We start from the raw sequence: 22450 nt of genomic DNA, 5'->3' as shown, positions 1-22450 counted from the left end.
ATTTGACACAAATTGAAAAGTAAAGTGCGGCTGAAATTCATTAATAAAATACAATTAAACCATAAAAAATTCAAAATACTTAATATAAACCATGGATATATAACTTCACATCTTGTTAATTCATTTGAACTTCTAAACACTTGAAAACAAAACAAACGACACATAATTAATACTCAACAAAAGTTTTAAATTGAAATTACTATTAGTGCTATTGATAGAACATCTCAATATACTATAATATAACAGACATTTTACTTATGTTTGAATATATAAAAGAATTATAAATAATATAATATAATATATAGGGTTGGTCCAGGGTTGGACCGACCCAAAACTCCTAGGACCGAGGACCAACCCGTATAGTGTTGGTCTTGGAATTTCAAGACCAAGGACCAACCCATTTCCCTTAGGAAGCGGACTGGGATCGGCAGGGTTGGGCCGGTCCAGGTCAGTCCGGGGTCGACCCTAGACCGCTGCTCACCCCTACTTGACACCGTGGTAAGGGAATCATTAGAGCGAAAAGGAAAAAACATGAAAACATAATCTGGCCAAGAGGAGAACGAAAAAAAAAAAAAAAAGATCCCACTTTCTTCGATGTGAGGCCCTTTGGATTATTTTGATGGAATCATGAATCATTATGGGCTAATTTCCTAAAAAGATTCACAACTTTAATTCTAATCTCAATTTTACTTCAATTTTTTTTTTCTTTTTTTGTTAAAAAAATCTCCAACTTCAATTGAGATCTCATATGTGCCCCATGGGGACATAGGATCATCATGTGACGCCGCATGGTCCAACCCTATGCGGTTCATCGGACCATAATAAATTCGAATTTTAGCAAAAAAATCATACAAACTAGTGAAATGAAGATGATCGCCACAGATGAAAAATGCCTATGCATCCTAATCTTTATTTCATCCAAATTGCATCATAAATGTCATCTTTTCGTGACAAAGAAAGAACGAGGAATTGAGGAGGAATATTTGTGGAAACTTTTAGAGAGGAGAGAGAAATGGGGAGAGGCCACGTGAAAGGGACAAACAGGGGATGAGAAATGAGTAAAAGAAGGGAGGAATGAGAAGGGCATTAGTCGTCACCGCTTGCTTGTCGTCTTTCAGAGATGCTTTTCATCCATTTATGTCGCCGCCTTGATTCACCCAAGCATAACACGCATACATAAACAGTATCATTTTATTTTCCTAGCAAAGTTGATCACGACACGATGAAATACACGACCTCACCGGTCTAGTGATATAGATATTATATATATTCCAATGAATATTTCGCCTTTTATATATGAAAACCTTCTCTTGCCATTCGAATGGGTCGATTGTTATTGCACAGCCCGATATAGCTTCGTCTGCCTAGTCACGACTAAGCCTCGATGAGGATTCTCAGAATATGGCCATCCAATATATGCTCAAGAGCCGCTCACATCCCATCATCTCAGGATGAAAAGTAGAAATAAATGCAAAACCTGCGAGCAAGCGATCTTGGGGGAGGTCTATTGAGGCCATGCGTGCATATTCTTTCTCCACAAAAGCTGCACCGAATCCCCCACAGAGATGCAACACCCGTCTCTCCATGATCACCCTCTCTCTCTCTCTTGCTTTCGATCAATTGGAGGAGCTAAATGTAATGCTTACCATGGTTTCCTACAGCAGCGAATGCAAATTCAGCCGCGACATGGACTGCACGGCTACGTTCACAAGATCTGGAGCCAATAAGGACTCGGTTTTTAACCATTTCAACAATCAGCATCGACTGGTCTTACACACAGCTCGAGAACAGAATCCAGTGCAAAGCTTGCGAAGAGAACATACCAGGTGAGGTCTCTGCTTGTCTTGATTGCCTCTTCTTTCTCACGTTCAAAATCTGCCGCTGGTATTGTCATATGAAGGATGGTCCGTGCAAGACTCATGATGAATGCGTCAAATGTTTAGCCTATCACTGGCTGGAGCAGAGCAGCTCTTTTCAGCTCCATAATTCTTGTGATGAATTGCCCTCTGTTATGCAATAACCTGTTCACCCCGCACATGCTTTTTCTTTTAGTATCAGGAAGGAGCATTGTTGAAATATGTCGTAAAGATTGTTGACGCTCTTTCACTGCACGGAAAGTGACTACGGCTTCAATATTCCATGCACTTTTGACAGGCCCACTTTGATACATCACCTCCACAGCCAAATACTCTTTCTTAATTTAGACCTACCGAACCGTGCTTCCTATGCAATGTCTGTGGTAAATTTTGCAGGTTCGACTTCTACAGTTGTGTGCATTGCACTCATAATCATCACAGATTGCCTACCACTACAGTAAAGGATTCCCATTAACTTCCATCAACTCACACTCTACGCTTCGTTCATCGAAGATGATACCAGTGAGTACTATTGTAACCTTTGCAAGAAGATAAGGGACTTGAGTCCGGGTGCTTACAAGTGCAATGATTGCCCTTGCCCATTGATTCCTCATATCAAACGCATTTTACCCACAGTGCATTTTCATCCCAGAAGTGCTCTCTTACCAAACAGACTCTAGCCATCTAATGGATATAAGATGACGCCAGTGCCATTTGCTGCAGTGAATAGCTTTGTTCCTTTTTAACGTCATACATATATAGACTCATCCTCCACAATAAGTAATAATTAACGGAAAACTTGCTAGTACCAAATACAGGTTGCTGGAAAAGTGGAAGTACCTGAAGACCCTGCTATGGCTGAACTAGATGAAACAATTGCAACTCTGCAGCAAAAAGAGGACAGAGCGAGCACACGACTGGGGGTACTAAAAACAAGATGTGCAATGCTGGTCTCAAAATGATGCAACCAAAGTGCATGTAGTTGCAGAGTTGGAAAGTCACTTATTGAGAAGAAAAGAATTGGGGCGGCAGGAGACCACCTTCCTGTTTGATGTGTCAACTTACACAGAATCACTGCTGACACTCGACATCTGAGATTGTTATTCTCTGCAGCAAAAGCATAAAAATATCATATTTTTGAGTGTAAGACTTGTTTGGTCTATGTTATGAGTTGGAGTGCTAACAAAAGGATGCATAATTTGATTATGAATCAACTTGTCAGGAAGCTTGTGGGTCTTATTATTTCCTCAAAAAAAGAATATCAGATGTAAGTAGTATGCACAGACTAGTCTCAAGCTTTTGCATACTATCTATATGGCTTTGCATTAATGAACTGCAAAAATTCTTTTCCAGCACATGACGATGGGAAAAGTTCAGTTCTAACATCTGCAGTCTACCAAAAGTCGGTTATATTGAACTAAAGCCTCCCAAAAAAGAAATCCATATTTCAGCATTCTTTTCTCACCTTGGCCCTGGCACCTTAAATCTCTGACTGAAGCCACAATTCTAGCTCCCCACGAAAACCAATCAGCCTGTGAGACAGCATAGTCTTAGATTGCATCACCCAGATCCAAGAGCTTCCAGATACAAACAGGATATATCACAAAAGAAGTCGCTGCCTTTATAAATATTATTTGCCAAAGCAAGTTGACCCATTCTCAGCAACAAAGATCTAGTTGTCACCTCTGAGAGGTAAAGTGCTGACTATATGACATAACCACTATTGTCATTCTGCAGTGACAAACTCAAACAAAATTATCATCAGAATAGCTAAGAAGCGGTACCTGTGCATATGGGACAGAGATGAAAAAACTGACATTTTTTCATTTTGATATGGATAACTGTGTCACGATAGAACAAAACTTCTATATTGCAGCTGTGCTCGCGTCTCCAAGGTATCTTATTTATCCTAGTTCATAACTTTATTTTGGCAACTAGAAACGACCATATGACAACATTTGACACGTGCCAATGTGATAATAAAGAGTCAATATCTGAAAATGCTAGTAAAAGCATTGTTGGAATGTATTAGGAAATCTTCTAGAATTTCTCCCTGATTATATTACATGATTATATTACGTGATATTATGTGAGTTGTTTTTATTCTGTTAGCTGTAAATTAGATATTGATAGAGATTAGAGGCAACTTAGGATCTTTACCTAAATAGGTTTCTTACCTAATTTAGATTCTATGTTCATGTATTTATACTCATTGTAATCACTCTATGAGAAATAAGAAAAATAGATTCTTTTCTTCATGGTATCAGAGCCCAAAGGTCCTTCATCTATTCACCTTGAGTAATTTTTTTTTTTTTTTTTGTTCGATCACTATGTCGGACGAATCATCAACCACCTGGGCTAACCCTCCATCACTTCTTACAAAGTCCACCGAACCTCATCCCATTCAGATCACTTCCATAAAGCTGAATGGTGATAATTTTTTCCGGTGGTCTCAATCTGTTCGAATGTATATACGGGGTAGAGGAAAAATTGGCTATCTGACTGGAGATAATGCAGAACCAGCAACAGATGACCCCACTTGGGCTGTCTGGGATGCAGAGAATTCAGCGGTTATGACGTGGCTGACCAACTCCATGGAAGAAGATATTGGTACAAATTATCTGGGCTATTATACCGCAAAGGAACTCGGGATGCGGTGTGTGAGATGTATTCAGATTTGGGTAATCAATCTCAAATCTACGAGTTAACCTTGAAGATGGGGAAGATGCGACAAGGAGAGGAAACTGTCACAAAATACTTTCACTCCTTGAAACATTTGTGGCAGGAATTGGATGTATTCAATGATCATGAGTGGACGTGTATTGAAGATGGTAATCGATACAGGAAAATTGTAGAGGCAGAACGTATTTACGCTTTCCTAGCAGGGCTTAGAGATGAGTTTGATGAAGTACGCGGCAGAATACTTGGGAAGCAGCCTCTTCCACCTATTGGAGAGGTCTTCTCAGAGGTTCGGAGAGAAGAAAGTAGACGGGGAATAATGCCGGGCAAGTCAGCTACCGGCGGAAAGGATGGATCATTGGAAGGTTCAGCATTGACTATATTTGAAGACAAGAAGGGCCATGTTCCTACAACAATAGTTTCCGAGGCAAATGTAAGCAAGATCCCCATTAACTTGCGAAGATCAGATGGGAAACCTCATATTTGGTGTGATTTCTGCAACAAACCCCGTCATACACGGGAGACCTGTTGGAGGATTCATGGCCGTCCAGCTTCTACAACTAGTGAAGCAAGGAGACCAACTTCATTCAGCCGTGATAAGTCTTCTCAGCGTATGCCTCCTACAGCTAATGAGGTCACTGCATTCTCTTTCAACAAAGAACAACTAAACCATCTTCTGCAGCTACTTCAGGCTGGGTCCGTATCGGGTAATCCTACTGCTTCGATTGCCCACCAAGGTAAAAATCTAAATGCCCTCTCTTGTTGTTCACAATCTGTACCTTGGATCATTGATTCAGGGGCATCCGATCATATGACTAATATTCCATATTTGTTCAAATCCTATATTCCTTGTCCTGGCAACCAAAAAATTCGGATTGCCGATGGGAGTTTTTCATCTATTGCAGGCAAAGGATTAGTTCCACTTTCTGAGTCTATTAAACTTCATAATGTACTGCATGTTCCTAAGTTAGCTTGCAGCCTCTTGTCTGTTAGTAAACTTTCTAAAGAGTCTAATTGCCGTGTTGTCTTTTTTGCTTCCCATTGTGAGTTTCAGGATCATATCTCGGGGAAGACGATTGGCAATGCTAGGATGAGGGATGGTCTCTACTATTTTGAAGAGTTTGTTTCTAATAAAAGCTCAGGCGTATGGAACTTTCAGTTCTTCCCCTGTTCAAGAACAAATAATGGTTTGGCACCATAGATTAGGCCATCCTAGCTTTGGATATTTGAAACATTTGTTTTCTCATTTGTTCAAAGATGTTGATGTTTCCTCACTACATTGTGACAATTGTCTTTTTTCTAAAAGTCATCGTACTCATTATAATCCAAAACAGTATCATGCATCATCTCCCTTTTGCTTAATACATAGTGATGTTTGGGGTCCTTCACCCATGCCAACAAAAACCGGAAAATGATGGTTTGTTACCTTTATAGATGATCATACCCGTTTATATTGGACATACTTAATGAGCGCCAAGTCTGAAGTTGAGTCATTGTTCAAAATTTTTTATCAAATGGTTATGACTCAATTCCGTACTACTATTAGTATTGTTCGTACTGATAATGGTACTGAATATTATAACCAATTTTGGGGAGTTTTTTGACAGAAAAAGGCATCCTTCACCAGTCGACTTGCCGAACTACACCTCAACAGAATGGCATTGCCGAACGCAAAAATCGCCATCTTCTTGAAGTATCACGTGCTCTCTGTTTTTCAATGCATATACCTAAATACTTATGGGGGGAAGCTGTGCTAACAGCATCTTATCTAATTAATAGGTTGCCTACTCGGGTATTAAACTACACTACTCCCTTAAATTGTTTCAAAAAAGTGTACCCCACAGCTCATATTTTTTCTGATATTCCTCTAAGGGTGTTTGGTTGCACTACATTTGTCCATCTCCCAATTCAGTGTCGATCTAAATTAGATCCTCGGGCTGAAAAGTGTGTGTTTATAGGGTATGCACCTAATCAAAGAGGTTACAAGTGTTACAATCCACATACGGGTAAAACTCATATCACTATGGATGTAAATTTTATCGAGTCACAACCATTTTTTCCTAACAAATCTCTTCAGGGGGAGAATGGCAAAGTTGGTGAAGAGATTAATTCTCCTGTCCTTCCTACTCCTTTGTTTAAATCTTCGAAAACACCTCTGCCAAATCTTGATGTGTCAAGGATAGGGGGAGAAAAAGTTCAAGATCACAATGTGATCAACAAGCCCGAGCTTCAGGTTTATACTAGAAGGAAAACTCTTCAAAATGTTGCAGATCAGAACTTTGTCTTGGAGCCTCATCTGTCTGCAGCCCCGAGAGATGATCTCTTGCCTTCGTCGTCAGGTGATCCTAGTAGTACTCATTTTCCCTCCATTCCTATCTTAAATTCTGATACTAATGCTTCTAATCTTGATATGCCTATAGCTCTTAGAAAAGGAGTTAGATCATGTACTCAGCATCCTATATCAAAACATGTGTCATTCCAAAAGTTGTCTCATCATCATAGAGCATTTGTGTCAAATCTGTCTCACATATCTATTTCTAGAAATATCCATGAAGCTTTGAAGGATTCAAAGTGGAAGATGGCAGTTGAGGATGAAATGCTTGCACTTAAGAAGAATGGCACATGGGAATTGGTTGATGCACCAGAAGGAAAAAATATTGTTGGTTGTAAATGGGTATTTACGGTAAAATGTAAACCTGATGGGAGTGTTGAACGATATAAAGCAAGGCTGGTGGCAAAGGGGTTCACTCAGACTTATGGAGTGGACTATCAGGAGACTTTTGCCCCAGTTGCCAAGATAACTTTTGTTTGGATTTTACTATCTTTGGCTGCTGCATTTGATTGGCCCTTACATCAGTTAGACGTGAAGAATGCATTCTTGAATGGTGACTTGGAGGAGTAAGTGTTTATGAGTTTACCACCGGGTTTTGCAGAAACTGAAGGCAAAGTTTGCAGATTAAAAAAGTCGCTGTATGGACTTAAACAATCTCCAAGAGCGTGGTTTGAATGATTCGGGAAGGTGGTTAAAAGGTTTGGCTATCACCAAAGTCAAGGAGATCACACTCTATTCTATAAACACTCAAAGGAAGGTAAGCGTGCAATTCTAATCGTCTATGTTGATGATATAATATTGACTGGTGATGACAAAGTTGAGTTGGAAAGCTTGCGAGGAAAGCTGGCTGAGGAATTTGAAGTTAAGGATTTGGGTGTCTTGAAATATTTTCTTGGAATAGAATTTGCGAGATCAAAAAAGGGCATTTTTATAAACCAACGCAAATATGTTCTTGATCTGCTCAAAGAGACAGGTCTATTAAGATGTAAAGCGGCAGAGACCCCCGTGGAACCAAATATGAAGCTTGAACTTGCCAAGGCTGAAGAAGTAATAGACCGAGAAAGGTATCAAAGGGTTGTTGGTCGACTTATTTACTTATCTCATAGTCGACCTGATATATCGTTTGCTGTAAGTATGGTGAGCCAGTTCATGCACTCACCATTTTGCCAAGGCATTTTGAAGCAGGTATATAGAATTCTACGCTACTTGAAGGGAAGTCCCTGTAAGGGTCTAATGTTTGAAAAACATGGACATCTGGAAATTGAGGTGTTCACGATGCAGATTGGGCTGGAAGCAATATGGATAGGAGATCTACTTCAGGCTACTGCACATTTGTTGGTGGTAATTTAGTTACTTGGAAGAGTAAAAAGCAGAGTGTGGTGGCAAGAAGCAGTGCTGAAGCTGAATTTCGGTCAGTAGCACATGGTGTATGCGAAGTTATGTGGATTAAAGGTATGGTAGATGAACTACAAATTCCAAGTTCCATACCAATGAAAGTATATTGCGACAATAAGGCAGCAATCGCAATTGCTCATAATCCCGTGTTACATGAACGGACAAAGCATGTGGAAGTTGATAAACACTTCATCAAAGAAAAACTTGATAGCGGACTAATTTGTATGCCGTATATTTCAAGTGATGATTGGGCTGCTGACATTCTGACCAAGGGATTACATAGAAGGCAATTCATTCATCTAGTGAACAAGCTGTCTATGGAAGACATCTTCAAGCCAGCTTGAGGGGGAGTGTTGGAATGTATTAGGAAATCTTCTAGAATTTCTCCCTGATTATATTACGTGATTATATTACGTGATATTATGTGATTTGTTTTTATTCTGTTAGCTGTAAATTAGATATTGATAGAGATTAGAGACAACTTAGGATCTTTACCTAAATAGGTTTCTTACCTAATTTAGATTCTATGTTCATGTATTTATACTCATTGTAATCACTCTATGAGAAATAAGAAAAACAGATTCTTTTCTTCAAGCACCATTTTTCATGAACGTGCCTCTTTTTCTCTTTTCAGTAAAGAAAAAAACTTCCAAATCTTTTGGTTTAGTAGGATCTTCAGTAACCTTGAAACAAACAATGAAACATCTCCCCAACCTCCTTGTTGTAATGATTGTCAAACTATTTTTGGTCTCTTTAGTACCATTGGCACTCCACTTAAAGGTTACAATTTTTAAGTATCTGCTATTGAATTAGCAGAAGCATTTGACAGTCCTGCAGTCTTAAGTTCTTCTGTAGATCATGTACTTAGCTTCATTATTTGACTTAGGATAATGATAACTCTCCTGGGAATTGTTTTCCACAATAAGCATTCAGGCTTTTATAAACCTGAGAAGAAGATTAACCAAGTTCATATCAAATGATAAAGGAACCTGCTGAAAATTCAAATCAATAGGATTTGGTCCTCCCACAGAATCAGGGATTAGTGTGTGAAAGCGCGATCCACAACCGATGCATGGGACTCACCCTTGCCTGTGGAATGCAGAGGGGACAGAACCGTGCTTATATTAGATCTACCAAACCATGCTTCCTATGCAGCATCTGTGGTAAATTTTGCAGGTTTGACTTTTATGGTAGTGTGCAGTGCAATCTTAATCATCACAGATTAACCTCCACTACAGTAAAAGATTGCCATCAACTTCCTTCAACTCATATTTTACACTTTGTCCATCAAAGATGATACCAGTGAGTACTACTATGACCTTCGCAAGATGATAAGGGACCCAAATCTAGGTGCTTAGGACTCCAATGAATTCCCTTGCCCATTGATTACTCATATCAAATGTGTTTGACCCACGATGCACTTCCATCACACAAGGGCTCTCTTACTAAACAGACTTAAGCCAACAAATGGACACAAGATGCTGCCATATAATGTGGTAAATAGCCATATTCCTTTTTGAACGTCATATGTATGGACTCATCCTCCACAATACCAAACATTTTTTTTAATAATCAACAGAAAATGCGCTTATACCAAACATTTTTTAATACAGGTTGCTGGAATAGTGGAAGTACCTGAAAACCCTGGTATAGCTGAATTAGATGAAAAAAATTGCAACTCTACAGGAAAAAGCGGAAAGAACGAGCACATAATTGGAGGTACTCAAGAAAAGACTTGCAATGCTGGTCTCTAAAAGCTGCAAGTGAAGTGCATGCAGTTGTAGTGTTGGGGAGGCACTTACCAAGAAGAAAAAAAATTCAGGAGTCAGGAGAACATGCCTTTCTGTTTGATGTTTCAAGTCACGTTCTTATGCAAGTCAGTTGGACTCACTGCTACACTCGACATCCAAGATCATTGTTCTCTGCAGAAAAAGCAGAGAAATATCATATTTTTGAAATGCAAGACTTGTGTGCTCTGTCATATTTCAAAGTACTAACATTGGGATGCATGATTTGATTATGAATCAACTTGTCAAGAAGCTTGCTGGTCTAATTATTTCCTCGATACGAACATCAAATGTGTGTAGTTTGTATAGACTTGTCTCGAGCATCTGCATACTATCTATCTAGCTTTGCATACATGAACTGTAAATTCTTAGCACATGCAAGGTGGGAAAATTTCGGTTCTAACATCTGTAGTCAACCAAAATTCAGTTATCTTGAAATAAAGCCTCCTGAAAAATAATCTACATTTCAGTATTCTTTTCTCACCTTGGCCCCAAAGAACTTGAATGTCAATGAGCCAGCGAGACGGCGTAGTCTTAAATTGCAAGTTAACGCATTTGCCACAGCAAAGATCTAGTTGTCACCTCTCAAGAGGTAAAGTAAAGATTATATGATGTAACCACTCCCACATTTTGCAATGACAAAGTACAATTATATTATCATTGGAATAGCTAGTAAGCAGTAATGGTGTATATGCGAGAGAGATGGAAAAAGCTGGCATCTTTCATTTTGATTTGGATCACTCAATGATGTTAGTGTTAGATCAAAACTTTTTAAATTTTAGCTGTGCTTGCATCTCCAAGGCATCAATTTATCCCAGTTCATATGGATAAATGAGCAAAACCATAGTACACCAGCAAAGAATGTAAAATGACGCATATTGATCCACTGGCCAAACAGAAAGGTACAAAGAGATTCACCAAAAATAGAAGGAAATCTGCAACACTCACTAATGTTTTCATAGAGGACAGAAGCTATAACCTCAAGAACAATTACTACCCCTTATATGGCTACTACAAAAGACCATTCTACTTGCCATAACAATTGCTGAGGTTATCTTCAATCTCTTCGATAACAATAGATCACAATTTCTTTTGAGGGCTTAGCTTATCTTAATCAGATCTAGTCGCCACAAGGTCCATCGCTGTTCGTGGCTAGGAATAAGAAAGATACATAGGTGGGTTTGTACTTGTTCCCTGCTCTCCTTTCTTATGATCGAGAGATAATTTGACGCCGAAGGCTTGGGGATTCGTTATGGCTTTGGCTTCAGATAAAAAGAAGAAAGCCCCATGTGCATCTTATAAAAAACTAGCTTAGGTTCCTTAAAGTACTAATCATTTGATTTAAAGTAGTCATACGATTAAAATAGAGTTTCCAAGCAGGGGACACTCGATCGAACAACTAGCGTGCTTAGACTTCCAGCAATAAACGCCGATCCACGACCGGGCGCGGCGGATGTGGCTGCACTCTTCCACCATGCCATACACGGGAGTGTGCTGCACGGATAATTATGAGAACGAGTCTGCGGTAAAGCCACAGACAAAGTTTTTGAATGAGGCTGCGCAAGAGACTCACGGGAAGCAACAGGAGCAGCACGAACAACCAGAGGACGGAGTGGGAGGAGTCGTGGAGCAGCAACCACGCGAGCGAAGCCACCGATATCGAACCGGTGAAGTGGATGAGGAGCTGCGATGCTCCATCGGCGAGACGCACCAACAAGAAATGCGGGGGAGCAGGCTGCGGATGGCAACGCCGGTGGCAAGGGGGTGAGTTTCGAAGGGCGAAATCAACTTCCCCTCGAATTTCACTTGGATGAGGTTGATCGGGATAGAGATGATGGAGGTAAAATCCATGGCGCCGGGTGGGGTGAAGGCAGGGACATTGCTCGCGGTTCTTTTATGCAGGTTATGTTTATGACATGGATTAATCTATGTCATAAACATATGACATGGATTATGACATGTATTTAAATCCATGTCATAAACATAACTGCATAAAAGAACCGCGAGCAATGTCCCCGCCTTCACCTTACAATAATAATGCCACTATGTCCCTATCTTCACCCTTGCCACTGGATTGGAGGAAGGACTTCGAACTTTCCTATTTACTTTATCTCGTTTTTTTTTGTACTCACTTTATCTCGTGTTAGAAAAAAAAGACTTTTTTTTTTGTCGGTCTTACTCTAATCCTATTCTAACACTCACTCTCAGACTTTTGCCCTGCCTCCTTGCAGGGCGTGGGAGTCAAAACCCAATCCTGAAATGAAATCGTCTTCACCTCAATCCCCCCTGAGAAGGTGGGGATTTGAACCCCTCACCTCCCCCTTCCAAGTTGGAAGAGTGGCCACTTGGACGAATCCCCAGTGGTTTAGAAAAAAAAAGAAAAAAGACTTTGTTCGGTGCTGATTGACTTCTCCTTTCTCTTTTCTCAGTAGTGGGTCCGCACATCAATACGTAATAACCAGGAAGATTCATGTGCAAGAGTAAAGTTCCAATAGCCGGGCTGGCAAAAAATAATAAATAAGAGCAAAACAGTAAGCCCAAGTGTCTCGTTAAAGTCCTTTCTTTGGTCTTGCCTCAATTGATGCCGTGTTAAGGGAATTACTAGAGCGAAAAGAGAGAGATGAAAACAGTCTGCCAAGAAGAACACGAGAGAGAGAGAGAGAGAGAGAGAGAGAGAGAGAGAGAGAGAGAGAGAGAGAGAGAGAGAGCAGAGCCCGGAGAAACCGAGAAAAAGACAGAGGAGACAAAAGGGGCCTCTTGCTGTATGCACCGGATTAATTTTTTTTCTTGCCAATCAATAAGGATTAGACTTTTATTTATCTAATTGAAGGATTTTTTGTAATAAAATTGTAAATTAGGTTTTGTATGGATTCTATGTTGCTAGGTCGATTCTAGAGATTTTTAAGCTATGAAATTATGTTGTAAAGAAATTTCAGGGTAATGCATAATAGGACCTTAGAAAAGTTAATGTAGGTTTATGATTTGATTGGGATAAATTTTTAAAATTTTGCGCATTGCTAAAAACAGTTTTCGAATTACTATGTTTGGCAATGAATTTCACCATTCTCCAACCATCTTTTGGCTTTATGATCTCTTAGTAATTCGAAAGAGTTTTCTATTGAAAGTAAGCTTGCTTGAATTTGAGTTTTAAAATGCAGAAGACTCTATTTGCAAAGTAATTGTTCAAAGGTCTTTTGTCAAGTGGACGATTTGACTCAAGAATATGGTATTGCCTACTAAAGTTTTAGTCGAGGTTAGTTGCCATGTAAGTTTGACATTTAGATAAACTTTGATAGGACTATGAGACTCTTCGAGTGGTGTAACTTTCGATTTGCATTTTATTTAGGGGTGGTTGTTATCCTCTACAAATTTGTAAGCTCATGTCTTGAAAGTGATAGGGAATTGATATATTATAGGTTGTGAAAAGCATTGCACAAAATGATTTTTTTTAAATGAAAAAGTAATGTTTGAAATATATTTGTTGCATGAAATCAAATGGAGCATTTACTACGCTTTTGGTATATAATTTATTAGTATAAAGTTGCTTTAAAGTGACATTATTCATATTTTGATTTTATTGTACATAATATATTGGATTTGGATAAATGAATCTCTAGTATTGCTTTATCATAGTAGGTTCTTGATCTATTTAGGAGAGATTTGGATTAGTCACTAAGCTATGGTTACTCATACTATTCATTCCAAATCTTTTTCTAGTAAGCTAAAGTAGGCCATTAGCGTTATTAGTGGGAAATTATTTATAGTTGGATTTGGATGTGAGTTTAGATACTTATATATGTCTGGGATGATATTTGTGAGGTTTAATTGAGTTTGTAGATATAGTCATACTTTTATTTTTAATGAACTTTAGATTTCTTGAGTTTGTAACCAACTCACTATTTATCAAGTATATAGATGAATATATATTTTGATAATTTTATACTGCATCCTTTGGGTGAGAGTATGGTGGTGTCGTTTTCCTCATTTTATAGAGTTGGGGTGTAACAATGAATAAAGGAGAAATCTTATTCACAAAGTCAACAAAATGAAAACATACATCAATATATCATTATTGTTTTTCTATATCATTATAATTTTATTAATTTTTTATTCAACAATAATAGTCACTCCTCTCTTTCTCTAATTATCCATTTACTGTGCAAATAATATATCACAACATGAGCATTCTCGTGTCCCCATGTTTTATGCATGAACTCACCTATTTCTATAATTGTTGGATATATGAAATCCTATTAAAGTACTTTTGAAGCAGCAGTCATTTTTTCTTGGTGAAATATTGCTAAAAATGGTTTCCATCTTAACAAAAGATTGCATTTTCTTCGGTTTGAGATACCTTGGATTGTTGATGGAAGTATGAACTTTTATGGGCTAATCTCCTTAAAAAAATCTCTAATTTTAATTTTAATCGCAATTCTACCTCGATTTAAAAAAAAAAAAGAAAAAAGAATTCCCAACTTTCTTGAAGGCCCCACTTCTGCCCATGAGTGACCATTGGATCATCATGTAACACCGCATAGTCCAACCTTTGCAATGTGAACACCGAAGCTTCCCCTAAGACCAATTGGAAACTCTCTTAGAGAGAGAGAGAGAGAGAGAGAGAAAGAAAGAGAGTCATTAAAGGAGATTGAAAAGTGGTTGAAAAGAGGTTTATATATACATGCAAACATGTTAGCATGATACAATAAATATGATAAAAAAGAGAGCATTCTGTCTTCTTTTTTTTTTGCCTCAGAAAAAGGATGTGACCCAGTTCAAAATCAAGGTTGGACCAATCGTTACTTTGATTAGTATAATAAATTCAAAGTTCCAGCAAAAGAAGCGTGCAAATTAGTGAAAGGAAGATGATCACCATAGATAAAAAATGCGCATGCATCATAATTTTTATTTCATCCAAATATGGTTCATTCCATCATTTGGACAGGTTTACTTGTAATTACTCAAAAGAGTACCTCTCTAGTTTGTTTTCAACTCAGCTTTATAATTATTGAATCTTCCCCTAGAGATGCAACGCCGGGATCGCCATCTCTCTTCCTTTCGATCAATTGGTAGACCTCCAACGTTATGCCTGCCATATAGTTTCCCGCTGCAGCGAATGCAATTTCAGCCTTGACATGGACTGTGCGGCTATAAGTCTACGTTCACAAGTCCTGGAGGGCGAGAAAGGCCCAGTTTTTTTTGCCATTTCGCCCATCAGCATCTGCTTGGTGTCCTCTACGTGAAGCTTGAAACCAGAATCAGAGTGCAAAGCATACTAGGTGAGGTCTATGTTTGTCTGGATTGCCTCTTCTTTCTCCAATTCACAGTCATCAGCTGCCGCTGGAGCAGTGCTGCTCTTTCCTGCACCATAAATCATGTGCTGAAATGCCCTCAGTTATGCAACACCCTGTCACCCTGCATATCCACTTCTTCCCGTATCAGGAAGGAATGCTCACTGATGCATTGTGAAGAGCACTAACGCTGTCTTTTGCTGCGCAGAATGCAACTTAGACATCAACATTCCATGCACTTTTGAAAGGCACACTTTGAAAACATCACCTCCACGATCATATACTCATTCTTGTATTAGATCTATTGACCTGCACTACTGATGCAGTGTCTGGTAAATTTTGTACATTTGACTTTCACGTTTTTGCGCAGTACAATCTTAATGTAAATCATGATTGCCTTCCACAGTTACCACCAACAATAAAAGATGGCCATCACCTCCATCAACTCACACCTTACACTTCGTCCATCAAAGATGATGGCGGTTAGTACCTCTGTGACCTTTGAGAGAAAAAAGACCTGAATCTGGGTGCTTCTGGCTGCAATGAATGCCCTTGATTACTCATATCGACATGCATTTTACCCACGGTATGCTTTCATCACAGAAGTGCTCTCTCACTAACCTGACTTTAGCCAACAAACGGCTACAAGATGCTGCCCCATGATGTGAATAGCCCTGTTCTTTTTTCTTTTGTTACATCATATACAGACTCAATCTCCACAATAAAATATAATCAACAGAAAATATGGTAATACAAAATTTATTTTGAAGTAATGGAAGTACCTGAAGCCCTGCTATAGCTGAACTAGATGAAGAAATTGCAATTCTGCAGGAAAAAGTGGACAGTGAGCACACAATTGGAGGAACTCAAAAATAGACTTGCAATGCTGGTCTCAAAAAGCAGCAAGCGAAGTGCATGTAGTTGAAGAGTTGGGGGGACTCTTATCCAGAAGGAAAGAATTGGGGAGGCAGGAGACCACCTTTCTGTTTGATGTTTCAGCTTACCCACTTATATGCAAGTCAATTGGAATCACCGCTAACACTTGACATCCGATATTTTTATCTTCTGCAGCAAAATCAGATAAATATCATCTTTTTGAGCATAAGACTTGTGTGCTCTGTGTTATGAATAGGAGTACTAACGTTGGGATGCATAACTTGATTACGAATCAACTTGTTAGGAATCTTGCTGGTCTTATTATTTCCCTGAAAACAAATATCAGATGTGTGTAGTTTGTGCAGACTAGTCTCAAGCTTTTGCATACTAGCTATCTAGCTTTGCTTTCATGAATTGTAAATTCTTTTCCAGCACGTGAAGCTGGGAAAAGTTCAGTTCTAACATCTGCAGTCTACCAAAATTCAGTTATATTGAACTAAAGCATCCCAAAAAAGAAATCAAGCGTTCTTTTCTCACCTTGGCCCTGGCAACTTGAATCTGCAACTGAAGCAACAATTCTAGCTCCTGGCTGAAAACCAATCGGGCAGAGAGACAACATAGTCATCGCACAATTCAGATCCAAGAGCTTCTTGATACATACAGGATACACCACAGAAGAAGTGTCTTTATAAATCTTGTTTGCCGAAGCAAGTAAATGCATTTGCTGCAACAAAGATCTAGTTATCACCTCTCGGAGGTAAAATGCTGACTATATGATGTAACCACTCTGTCATTCTGCAATTACAAACTCAAATAATGTCATCATCAGAATAGCTAGTAAGCAGTACCCATGCATACGGGACAGAGATGAAAAGACTGACATTGTTCATTTTGATTCCACTAAATCTATGGCAATAGAACAAGGCTCTGACATTGCAGCTGTGCTCACGTCTCCAAGGCATCTATTTATCCTTGTTCATATGGATAAATAAGCAAAACCATTGCATATGGTCAAAGAGTAGGTCCATGGTCAAACAGAAAGTTATGAAGAGATTCGCCAGAAAAAGAAAAGCAAAACTACAACGCTTGCCATATCTTCAAAGAATTCAGAAGCTTTAACCTCAAGAACAATTTTGACTTTATTTTGGCAACTAGTAACAACCATATGACAACGTTTGAAACGTGGCAATGTGATGATAAGGAGTTGGTATCCGAAAATACTAGTAAAAGTGCCTTCTTTCATGAACTTCCCTCTTTTTCTCTCTTCAGTAAAGAAAAAAAATTCCAAATCTTTTGGTCCAGTAGGATCTAAGGTAAACTGGAAGCAAACAATGAAATATCTCCCCATTCTTCTGGTCGCAATAATTGTCAAATTATCTTTGGTCTTTTCAATAACATTTGCCCTTTCATTGATGGTAACAATTTGAAGTATCTGCTACTGAATTAGCAGAGGCATTTTACAGTCTTGCCATCTTAAGTCATACTGCTGATCAACTTCTTAGCTTGATTATTTGACTTAGTATCATGATAACTCTCCTGGGAATTATTTTTCCCAATAAGCACTTAGGCTTGTAGATATATGTGAGAAGAAAATCAACTGCAAGGTCAAATCAAATGATGAATGAACCCACATGAAAATTAATATGCATATAATTTGGACCTCCCACAGGAATTTGTAGAGATTGGCGTTTGAGACCACAGTCCACAAACTGATGCATGGGACTCACCCTTGACTATGGAATGCATGTCACAAAAGCAAGGCGAAGTTGAGCACTCTACTGCCAGCGGGACACTTTGCCGGCCAGGCTTCTAGAGAAGAGGAGTTTTGGTGAAGCCAATTCAATTTTGGGCAACCAAACGCTGCAACTGATGAGAAGTTCCTATGGATTAAAGGGTAGCATACATAATTGACAGAGTGGATAGAAACAATTGCCTGAGAAGGAAGAATGGTCAACCCAGAAGAGAAAGATACTGTTGTCTGTGAGACATACTTTAACTGAAGATGAATCATCTATTGCTCTTTCCAGTTTCCATGGCCAACAACATTTATCACACATATTGCTTTCATTGGAAATGATGGTACCGAATTTTTTGCTCACATAATTTGATTTGCTTTATACCTGCAATACCGCACATCGCATACAAAATGGCTAACCTTCAGAGTCCGGAGAAAAGAATTTATTACCATTTGCATCTAAATCATCGGTTCAGTCCTCAAATCACATCCCATATTTCTGTTCAGCCCTTCAAATAATGACATGTATTATTATGCTCCAAGGTTACATGTTTTCCCTGATCTGTTCTTGAGAAACTGCTCATTTTGAGGACTCTAAAATCACTGAAAGGTATCTATAAATACTTATCTTGGAGCTGCACTATCATTTTATTTCCTAGCAAACTTAGTCACTCATTGTCTGGAACAGTGTCTTATGGTAGAAGTTAGATGTGATCAACAGATGGACCCAAGAGGGATGACTTATCAAGGCTCGTCCATATTCTTAACAGACTTGTCACAAGGAAATACGTGAACTCACCAGTCTAGTGATATATACATTCCAATTAGTATTTTGCATTTATATATGAAAACCTTCTCTTGCCAGTTGGATCTGTCAATTGTTACTGCACGGCCCAAGATTGCGTGTCTTCCTAATGAGGATTCTCAGAATGTGGCCATTCAAAAAATGCTCATGAGCATCTGCTCACATCCCATCATCTCGTGATGAAAAACAGAATCAAATGCAAAGCCTAAGAGTAGGCAATCTTGGGTTAGGCCTATGGATGCTATGCGTGCATATTCTTTCTCCACAAAAGCTGCACCGAATCTCCCCCAGAGATGCAACACCTGTCTCTCCATAAAAACCCTCTCTCTCCTGCTTCTCTTCATAATTACCCTCTCTCCTGCTTTCAATAAATTTGAGGAGCTAAACATAACGTCTGCCATGGTTTCCTACTGCAGTGAATGCAAATTCAGCCTTGACATGGACTGCATGGCTTGAACTCTACGTTTGCAAGACCTGAAGGGCAAGAAGGACTTGGTTTTTTACAATTGTGACCACCAAAATCCACTGATCTTCCACACGAAACTCGAAAGCAGAATCAGGTGCAAAGCTTGTGAACAGAACATACCAGGTGAGGTCTATAGTTGTCTTGATTGCCTCTTCTTTCTCCACCCCACGATCATCGTCTGCCGCTGGGACTGTCATATGAAGGATGGTCCATGCAAGGCTTGTGATAAAGCATCAAATGTTTAGCCTATTGCTGGCGGAAGCAAAGCTGCTCTTATGCTCCATTAATCATGTGCTGAACTGCCCTCAGTCATGCAACAACCTGTTCACCCCACACATCCTTTTTTCTTCTCATATTAGGAAGGAGCGCTGTTGAAATATGTCGCGAAGAGTGTCAGCTCTCTATCTTTCACTGCATGGAATGTGACTATGACTTCAACATTTCATGCACTTTTGAAAGGCACACTTTGAAACAACACCTCCACGAGCATATACTCTTTCTTATTTTAGATCTACTGAACTGTATTTCCTAAGCAGCGGTTCTGGTAAATTTTGCAAGTTTGACTTCAATGGTTGTGTGCAGTGCAATCTTAATCATCACAGATTGCCTTCCACCACAGTAAAAGATTGCCATTAACTTTCATCAATTCACACTTTACGCTTCATTCATCAAAGATGATACCAGTGAGTACTATTGTGACCTTTGTGAGAAGATAAGGAACCTGAATCTGAGTGCTTACGTCTGCAATGAATGCCCCTGCCCGTTGATTACTCGTATCAAATGTGTTTTGCCCACAGTGCGCTTTCATCACAAAAATGATCTCTTACTAAACAGACTTTAGGCGACAAATGGATACAATGCCATATGATGTGGTGAGTAGCCATGTTCCTTTTTAACATCGTATATATAGGTCATCCTCCACAATAAGTAGTAATCAACGGAAAATGCTCCAATACCAAACACTTTTTAAATCAGGTTGCTGGAATGGTGGACGTACCTGAGACCCTGCTATTGCTGAACTAGATGACATTATTGCAATTCTGCAGGTAAAAGTGAAAAGAATGAGCACACAATTGGAGGTCCTCAAGAAAAGACGTGCAATGTTGGTCTCGAAAAACTGCAAGTGAAGTGCATGTAGTTGCAGAGTTGGGGAGGCACTTATCAATATGAAAAGAATTTCCTTTCTGTTTGATGTCATGGAAGTCAAATGGTGTCACTGCTACAGTCGACATCCAAGATTGTTGTTCTCTGCAGTAAAGTAGATAAATATCATATTTTTGGAGACTCGAGTGCTCTATGTATTGAGAGGAGGTGTTGACATTGAGATGCATAATATGATTGTGAATCAACTTGGCAGGAAGCTTGCCGGTCTAGTTATTTCCACAGACACAAACGTCAGATGTGTGTAATTTGTACAGAATTGTCTCAAGCGTCTGCATACTATCTATCTAGCATTGCACACATGAACCGTAAGTTCTTTAGCACATGAAGATGGGAAAATTTCAGTTTGAACATCTAAAGTCTGCCAAAATTTAGTAATCTTGAACTAAAGCCTACAGAAAAAATCAACTTTTCAGCATTCTTTTCTCACCTTGGCCCCGGCAACTTGAATGTCGAGTCAGCCCGGTGAGACAATGAAGTCTTAGATTGCAAGTTAACACATTTGCCACAGCAAAGATCTAGTTATCACCACTCAAAGGTCAAATGAAGACCATATGATGTAACCACTCCCACATTCTGCAATGACAAACTACAACTATATTATCATCGGAATAGCTAGTAAGCAGTAACAGCGTATATGTGAGAGAGATGAAAAGGCTGACATCTTTCATTTTGATTTGGATCATTCAATGATGTTAGTGTTAGATCAAAGCTTTTGAAATTGCAGCTGTGCTCACGTCTCCAAGGCATCAATTTATCCCAGTTCATATAAGCAAAACCATAGTACACCAGCAAAGAACGTAAAATGACACATCCATCCACTGGCCAAACATAAAGCTACAAAGAGATTCACTGAAAAAAGAAGGAAATCTGCAACACTCAACAACGTTTTCAAAGAGGTCAGAAGCTTTAACCTCAAGAACCATTACTACCCCTTATATGGCCAGTAGAGATGACCATTCTACTCGTCATAACAATTGCTGAGGTCGTCTTCAATCTCTTCGATAACAATAGATCCAAATTTCTTTTGAGGGCTTAGCCTATCTTAAACAGATGTAGTCACTACAAGGTCCATCACCGTTCATGGCTAGGAATAGGAAAGATACATAGGTAGTTTTTACTTGGTTCCCTGCTCTCCTTTCTTATGACTGGGAGATAATTTGACGCCGAAGGCTTGGGGATTCCTTACAGGTTTGGCTCCGGATAAAGAGAAGAGAACCCCAAGTGCATCTTATACAAAACTAGCTTAGGTTCCTAACGTACTAATCATTTGATTTAAAGTGGTCATACGATTTAAATTACTTCTTCCAAACAGGAACAGTCAGTCGAACAACTATGGTGCTCGGACTTCTGGCATGGAATGCAGATCCACGACCCGGCACGGCAAATGTGGCCGTGCTCTTCCACCATGCCATACACGGGAGCGCGCCGCACGGATAATCATGAGAACGAGTTTGCAGTAAAACCACAGCCAAAGTTTTTGAATGAGGCCCCACAACAGACGCACGAAAAGCAACAGGAACAGTATGAACCAAAGGACGGAGTGGAAGGAGTCGTGGAGCAGCAACCACACCAGCGAAAACACCGATATCAAACCGATGAAGTGGAAGAGGAGGTGCGCTGCTCCATCACTAGAAGAAGTACGGCCGTGAGACAGGGGGTGCCCGATTAGCGACACGCCCGAAAAAGAAATGCAGGAGCAGGCTGCGGATGGGAGGTTGGGACACCCGGTGCCATAACTTGGCACGGAGGGACACTTAAGTGCCATAACTTTAAAATGCTACACTTAAGTGCTAATATCGGAGTAAAATGAGACACTTAAGTGCCACTCCGGCGAAAATCCGGCCAAATGGCTGACGTGGCAATTTTCCGGCGAGTTTGACGTGGCGGAGAAAACGCAAAAACGATGCCGTTTCGTGTCTACGTATAAATAATAATATATAAATTAATTAAATTAGATTTAAAATATTCAAAAAATTTAAAAAATAAGAAAAATTTTAAAAAATTTAAAAAATTAAGAAAAATTTTAAAATTTAAAATTTAAAATTTAAGAAAATTTTAAAAAATTAA

General features: G+C 39.2%; 1 protein-coding gene and 1 long non-coding RNA gene across 3 annotated transcripts; both read right to left on the bottom strand.

The window, feature by feature from the left end:
• Positions 1–1154: 1154 nt before the first annotated feature.
• Positions 1155–3444, bottom strand: LOC120292973. Its single transcript, XR_005550592.1, has 3 exons — positions 3322–3444; positions 1824–2963; positions 1155–1714 (listed from the first exon to the last, which is right to left on the bottom strand). It is a non-coding gene; the product is annotated as an uncharacterized LOC120292973 (long non-coding RNA).
• Positions 3445–14946: 11502 nt separating this feature from the next.
• LOC120292972 lies at positions 14947–16955 on the bottom strand. Of its 2 annotated transcripts, none has more exons than XR_005550584.1 (3): positions 16751–16955; positions 15959–16402; positions 14947–15874 (listed from the first exon to the last, which is right to left on the bottom strand). XR_005550584.1 is itself a non-coding variant. In XM_039311617.1 (3 exons), the coding sequence occupies exons 1-3, from the start codon at positions 16932–16934 to the stop codon at positions 16030–16032; spliced, it is 378 nt and encodes a 125-aa protein (XP_039167551.1). In that variant the 5' UTR covers positions 16935–16955; the 3' UTR covers positions 14947–16029. The 2 variants fall into 2 exon arrangements, 1 of the variants encoding a protein (XP_039167551.1); XM_039311617.1 differs by having other exon boundaries at positions 14947–16162; positions 16342–16402.
• Positions 16956–22450: the final 5495 nt, after the last annotated feature.

This window comes from Eucalyptus grandis, chromosome 4, assembly GCF_016545825.1.
Source record: "Eucalyptus grandis isolate ANBG69807.140 chromosome 4, ASM1654582v1, whole genome shotgun sequence".
NCBI classification, from domain to species: domain Eukaryota; kingdom Viridiplantae; phylum Streptophyta; class Magnoliopsida; order Myrtales; family Myrtaceae; genus Eucalyptus; species Eucalyptus grandis.
The sequence above is the reverse complement of the archived record's forward strand: the minus strand, read 5'-3'. Positions and strand labels throughout refer to the sequence as shown.

Excerpts from the sequence above, each read along its gene's own strand:
- LOC120292972 (XM_039311617.1), bottom strand. The coding sequence starts at position 16,934 with ATGCATTTACTTGCTTCGGCAAACAAGATTTATAAAGACACTTCTTCT. Across the intron at positions 16,403-16,750 it reads TTCAAGTTGCCAGGGCCAAG|AAGATAAAAATATCGGATGT; the intron begins GTGAGAAAAGAA and ends ATTTTGCTGCAG. Across the intron at positions 16,163-16,341 it reads ATTGACTTGCATATAAGTGG|AATTGCAATTTCTTCATCTA; the intron begins GTAAGCTGAAAC and ends TTTTTCCTGCAG.